This window comes from Jatropha curcas, chromosome 8 (genome assembly GCF_041381405.1).
Source record: "Jatropha curcas cultivar XTBG-Jc1 chromosome 8, XTBG_Jcur_1.0, whole genome shotgun sequence".
NCBI lineage: Eukaryota > Viridiplantae > Streptophyta > Magnoliopsida > Malpighiales > Euphorbiaceae > Jatropha > Jatropha curcas.
Genome location: NC_143158.1, coordinates 27034338 through 27041124, shown reverse-complemented (window position 1 = coordinate 27041124; position 6787 = coordinate 27034338). Strand labels below are relative to the sequence as shown.

The window sequence follows — 6787 nt, the reverse complement described above, 5'->3', positions numbered from 1 at the left end:
AAAATAAGAAGTCCACGTTTATAGTCTGCTCGACAAAATTAATTATTTTGGTAGCTATTAGCTGTTTTAGTAGGTTTAGCTATTAGCTGGTTAAATAGCTTTTCATAAAATACTAAAAGCTAAATATTATATGGGTTAAATTTTTATAAAACGATATTTTAACCTCTTAAAACTAGTTCAAACGCTAATTGAATTGAATTGTATAAACAAATAATTTTTTATTTGAACAAACAAATAACTAGCATAATTGAATTGTATAATTTTTTATGAATATCAGACTTGCATGTTAATTCTATAATATCAACGAAAATATTCCTTTAAATTTTATATAGGTGATTGATAAATGAGTTTAGAAAATAACAATTTTCAGAATATGGTGATTTTTCTTTAAATTCCGTTTTATAGGAATAGTTTAAGAGTTTAGAAAATGACAATTTTCAGAATATGGTGAGTTTCTGTAAATTCTTGATTTATGATCATCACTATATTATTGTTCTCATTTTTGGATCTTCTACAACATTTGTTTTTTTATGTTTTATCTGTCTTTCTGTTTATGTTCCTTTCATTTCATTAAGTTTGACACATTTGATTTTTTATATTCCTTTTCACTGATATAAATATATATATATATATATATATATAGCCAAAACTTTTTAAATAAGAGCATGGAGACATCCTTAATAAAACTCACATCTATTAGTACATCAAGAAAAACCACATACAATTAAAGTTTATATATATATATAAAGGATCGAAGGATTAATAAAATCCAGACTTTTTTTTTTTTTTTGAAAATTCAAACTGCATTATATATTATTTATATTTAAGAGCAAAGCATCATCAATTCTGCTTGGATGGACAGGACCCCACCCCATGGAACCAGTTACAGAAACTGATGCTCTAGCCAACCTATGAGCAACCTGGTTCACTGATTTCTTTATTTATTACATGTATATTCCACTGTAAGCTTAATCACACGCATATATATAATATATAGCAAGCAAACAGTTTATTGATGGATAAGGCTATAAGTTCATGGTTTGGTAAGATGGGCATCAATATCTTTGGAGACCTCAATCAGAAATTGAAGGAAAGAGTGTGGGTCTGGAATATTTTTATTCAGCTTCTCATACTCCAGTGTCCAGTGCACTACACTTCCAGTACCCTTTGGTGTAGCTTTAACAGTGATTTTGAAACTTTTATTCTCCTTCAGTAAATCTCCATCAATCACTTTGAAGGTGGTAGACAAGTTCACGTTGTCTATCCTTTCAACAATCTCTTTCGCAATTTTAGGGACTCCATCTGTTCGAATTTTCAAGAAAATTTTCAAAAAGAAAATAAAAAAACTTCAAAATTATCTGCAGTTAATAATTAAAAACCTAGTTTAAGAGTTCAAATCTCCATAATGTATTTAAGATAGAAAAATGTTGGAACTTTACCATGAGCATAATTCCAGAAGACAACACTGCCTTCTTTTCCAAATTCACCATCATGTAATTCACAACCTTGTACGTTGTGAGGAGAAGCATGCTTTACGTGATGGGGTCTGGACCCAAACACATCATGAAACTTGTCCGCAGAAGCTTTGATTTCCACATCTGCTTCGAGCTTACCGGCAACAACCATTTTTTCAAAATTTGCAAAATAAGCAACTTATCAATGAAAGATGGAAGACGAAGATGAAGGAAATGCTATGGCCTTTACGTGCTTTTATAATGGGCAAGACTTGATGGCAACATGATGCAGGTAAACTCAGCAGTTCAATATGTGTAAAGTGACTTATTGAAAGGTACAGCAAAACTCATCAGTTCAATTTATTGTTAGTTGGTATGTGATTTTCATGATATTAAAATAATGTTGATTCAATTTATTGTTAAATATTATCATTCATGAACTGAAGAAAAATATATACAATATTAGTAAATCACATGAACTATATATTTTCAATGTCTGTTTTATATAGTTTCTTGTGTAATTCTGATATTTATACTTGTCCAACTGGTGGATATGTTCTATATAATTTTTGTATTTAATAGATTAAATTTCTTTTTGTTTTTTTTTAAACCACCATTATACGGAATCCATTATCAGGTACCGCCTAATTTGACTCGGAGCTTAGTCACAGTTAAAGCTCATCTCCCCTCCCTGCAGATACGTTTAGTGGAAATTGAACCCGAGAACTTTTTCCATATATCCGACCTGTGTTGCTAACTGAGCCACATTCCCCAGGTTTATTATGTTTAATATAATTCTGATAATTATATTATCATTCCTAAGTTATCTGCAATCTAAAAATTATTTTCAAAACTTAGCACACCAAGGTATAAACTAGTGATAAATATATATACGGTTTGACAATAGATTCAGATTCGAATCCCCCTCCCTGATACTAAAAAAAAAAAAAAAATTGTTTTCAAAACTAGCACTTCTCTTATTTTCTTTTATCTTTAATCCAAATAATATAAAGTTGACCAAACTTTAACTCAAAAAAAATAAATAAATATTCAGAATATTAACATTTGAATGTTAGGAGGAAAAAAGTTGTGATTTTTAAGGTCTATATTTTGCCATAATATAAAATATTATTCCTGCATTTTTAATTATAGTTTCATTACTATATTTTTTTATCTCTTTTATATTACTTTATCAAAATTAACTAATCTGTCCATTTATTTATTTATTTATTTATTTTATCTTTATACTTTGCAAAAATTTATGAATTTATCTTTATATCTAATAAAATATATAAAATAAATAGAATGATATAACGATATAACAAAACAAAATATAAAAGATAATCACTTGAATTTAACAAAAAGGGTGTAATTGTTTACGCTTTGCTTCTTACGGACTCGACAATATCTTTCTGGAGGTAGGTTTGCCGTTTTCAACTCAGACAATAATGTTTCAGAAGCAACGAACTTTGAATATTGTATGAGGAGTGGTTGAAAAGGTTAAATAATTAAAGATTGAAAAATTTTTTAAATAATTTTATATTGTATATTCATAGGGTTTATTTATTTTTTGAAGAGGAAATGTCGTGTGATTGATTGATGTAATTAAACAATGTTGACCATTTTGGTGATTTTGATTGTATAATTATCTATTCTTATGCTAAAAATGCAGAAAGTATAATAATTATTTAATACTTAAAATTATTTTAAATTAAATATCAATATTATATATAAATATGGAATAAAAAGAAATAATGAGATTTACTATAATAGTTTTAGATTAATTTAAATTTTCTAATATATCTATTTAGTTATCATTTTAGTCGTATTTTTTATTGTCTTTTAATTGGAGAAAATAAATTCTATTTATCTTTTAAATATCCTTTAAGTTTGGCTTTTTTTATGTATTTTAATTAGAAAAAATATGTATTACGTGTCTTCTTTATTTGATCTTGCAATATTATTGTCCTGGAACTCGGTTGAACAAAAAAGGTTCAATCTTGTGAAACCATAGCGTAGGTGAAACTTGGCAAATAATTTTTATAATTAATAGATTTTAAAAAAGGGAAGGGAAGGGTTTTTTAACTGAATTATACGACATGGTTTCTATGGCTACTAGGGATGATCAATGTCTGATTTGAATGATATCAAACTACACATAAACTACAAGAATATTAAACCAATAAATTAGATCCATCTAAAATTGATAGTTAGCTCAACTTTAATTAATGAATTCAGTCAGTTTGATTTAACCAAATTGAATTGGATCAATATAAACTTCACGAATGAAAATTTTTATAAAAAAATCAAAATGAATTGATTGCCTATGTACTCAAATCAAATTGATTTGATTTTCAATTTGATTTGATTTGTTTGGTTTCAATTTTTTCAAAAAAATTATTTCCACTACGTAGCTCTATCCTAAATTATTTTGCCATTTTCTCCGGCCATCAACTCCTTCACAACCTTCTCTACCTCATCTCTTTTAAAATCACTAATAAAAATTTAATTGCAAATCCCCATTTATAGCAACAATTTATGCAACTGCCAAAATGTTCTCCAAAATATGGCCAATAAATCAAGGGTACCTCAACACAAAGACTTTTCATTATTGAAGGGTGATCTAATAGTTTCTCTTGTGGACACCGACTTGCAATAATACCTCTTTTTTTAATTGGAATAAAGGAAGTAGAAATAAAATGACAGGAAAAAATGAAGGAGGGAGAAATATGCGAATTTATATTGTAGATTCAGCGATTAACGACAGAAATTTCGTCATAAATTGAAAATTTTGTCACTAATTTATTTATTTTGCCGCGCTCCGGAATTTCTATTGCTAAATTCTAAAATCCGTCGGTAAATTTGATACTTTACAGCCCATTTATACAGCCTAAATTTTTAATTTTTTTTTTTAAATTTTATCGGTAATCCGTTGTTAAATAGCTACGCATTAGCGACGGAATATGTTTATCATTAATCTGTGAGTAATTGATTGGTGATCCGTCAATAAATTATTAAAAATATGCGCAAATATATAGCGCTTTTTTTACATTCGGAATTTAAAATCCGTCGGTGATTTCATCGGTAATCTGCCACTAACCCATCGGTAGAAATAAAAAATTAGTGCAAATATTTATTGCTCTTAATTGCCAATAGAATTTAAGTTCGCCGGTGATTTATCGCTAATTACCAATGAAAAAAGTTTCATCGGTAACTGCCGAATTTTTTGTAGTGATATTATTGGAATAAATACTTTAACCAACATAATTGTTGCATTAGGTTGATCTACAGGTCATAATATTGTCATTTTTAAAAATTATTTGTTATAACTAATCGTGAGCTTGCGCGATGCACAAGTTATGAAATATTGCTTTTGAAAAAAAATATTAGGAAAGATCTTAGGTGGTTTTTCTTTTTATTTAAATAATCCACTAGGTAATTTGATTGAATAATGAAAGGTGGAAACTAATCTGATTATATTTTAAATTTACGAAATATTATTGATTTTAGATTTGTTTGACATGTAACATGAATTTTAGAATTTTAAATATAATAAACTTTATAATATTTTTAATGCAATCCAATTTATAAAATATGGGTACTATATTTGAAATCTTATAACTTAAATTAAGAATTAAAACAAATATGATAAGAAGAAAAGAAGCTAAATTAAAAGCAAATATAAATATAAAGTATAAAGTTGTAAATGATGATTCTGATCAACAAAACATTAGTATTGAAAAGAAAAAATTAGAGAAATTCCTTGACTATAGATTGTCTTTTCAATTCCTCAATATTGGTTTTGATGTCAATAATACAATTACTCAAGATTTTATTTAATATAACTATTTAATAGTAATTATTTAACATAATACATATGCAAAATCATTAAAAAAAGATTAACTAAATTAAAAATGTAAAAAAATAATGCCAAGTCATCACTTTAAATATCTAATTTTATGTCATGTCTTTTATATCTCTGTTTTATTATATTTATAGATATGGTGTGAAATTGATGCAATATTATTTTTTTTAATATTTCCGAAATTATTGGTGGACCAATATGTTGGTACTAAAAATAACTCTTGATATAAGGATGGTAGAGTTTTTGTCATAGCCCTACCCTTGGTAAGTATTGTCCGCTTTGGCATAGTCCCCGGATGGCCCGGATGTCCCCACACCTCATGGTTTTGTCCCTTTGAGCCAGGGGTCACCCACTCTGCCAACTCAAAAGGCGCCTACCAAGGTTAGAGACTACTCCTCTTATGTATAGATCGTTTACCTCGTCCGTAGCCGATGTGGGATTCGCCTAAGGTGATGCCCCCTGATGTCCAGGATGTCACATTCACCCCCCCTAAGGGACTCAGCGTCCTCGCTGAGGTTTGCCCCACCACCAGCCAGAGGGAACGAGGCCGGCTCTGATACCAATTGTCATAGCCCTACCCTTGGTAAGTATTGTCCGCTTTGGCATAGTCCCCGGATGGCCCGGATGTCCCTACACCTCACAGTTTTGTCCCTTTGAGCCAGGGGTCACCCACTCTGCCAACTCAAAAGGCGCCTACCAAGGTTAGAGACTACCCCTCTTATGTATAGATCGTTTACCTCGTCCGTAGCCGATGTGGGATTCGCCTAAGGTGATGCCCCCTGATGTCCAGGATGTCACATGAGCAACCATTTCTTTCTTTCTTCTCTTCCTTGGCCGAACCATATGCTCTCCTTCTCTTCCTTATTGTTTTCAATTTCTCATAAAAAAATCACTCTAACTAGACCATATGAACTCCAACCAAGACCTTCCTCTTGAAGATTCAAGGTTATTATTGAATTGGAGCTTAAAGATGTGCAGAATTTTTAAGGGGTAATTAAAAGGTGAGCTATCTAAGGTGGCTAAATGCAAGACTCAAGTTTGATTTGGTGACTTTTGGGGTGTTCCAAGCTTGATTTTGAGGTAAGTGTTCATAAACACTCTTACCTTGTTTAAATTTTGATTTTGTGAAGTTTATACTATTTTGTGAAAATTTGGGAATTTTATATGAAATGATTTGATTATTGAATTTTGGTGGTATAAATGTGTTCTTGGGAGATTTCTAAGCATGTCTATATGTTGAATTGATGAGGAAAATATTTTCTTCTTCATCTTCCAAGAGTGGCAGAACCTATTGATGAATAAGGCCTTAAGTTTTCTTGTTGTTCTTTGTTGATTTATGCTCTTAAGATGATATTTGATGAGTATTTAGTATGTGGTAGAAATCTATACCTTAAATATGATTTAAGTAAGCTGAAATTGGGAAAAAGTGTTATTGGGTGTGATTAAGGACTATTTTTCGATCCCTTTC

The 6787-nt window shown here is 29.7% G+C and overlaps 1 protein-coding gene across 1 annotated transcript; it reads right to left on the bottom strand.

Annotated features, from left to right (window-relative positions):
* Positions 1-677: 677 nt before the first annotated feature.
* LOC105639277 (MLP-like protein 31) lies at positions 678-1691 on the bottom strand. The gene is made up of 2 exons (XM_012223280.4): positions 1440-1691; positions 678-1302 (listed from the first exon to the last, which is right to left on the bottom strand). Exons 1-2 carry the CDS (start codon positions 1624-1626, stop codon positions 1034-1036), a joined length of 456 nt encoding a protein of 151 aa, XP_012078670.2. The 5' UTR covers positions 1627-1691; the 3' UTR covers positions 678-1033.
* Between the last annotated feature and the right edge of the window lie 5096 nt (positions 1692-6787).

Bases quoted from the DNA above. Each gene is read 5' to 3' on its own strand.
- LOC105639277 (XM_012223280.4), bottom strand. From the start codon at position 1,626: ATGGTTGTTGCCGGTAAGCTCGAAGCAGATGTGGAAATCAAAGCTTCT. The intron at 1,303-1,439 runs GTAAAGTTCCAA...AAATTCGAACAG, and splicing joins CTTCTGGAATTATGCTCATG to ATGGAGTCCCTAAAATTGCG.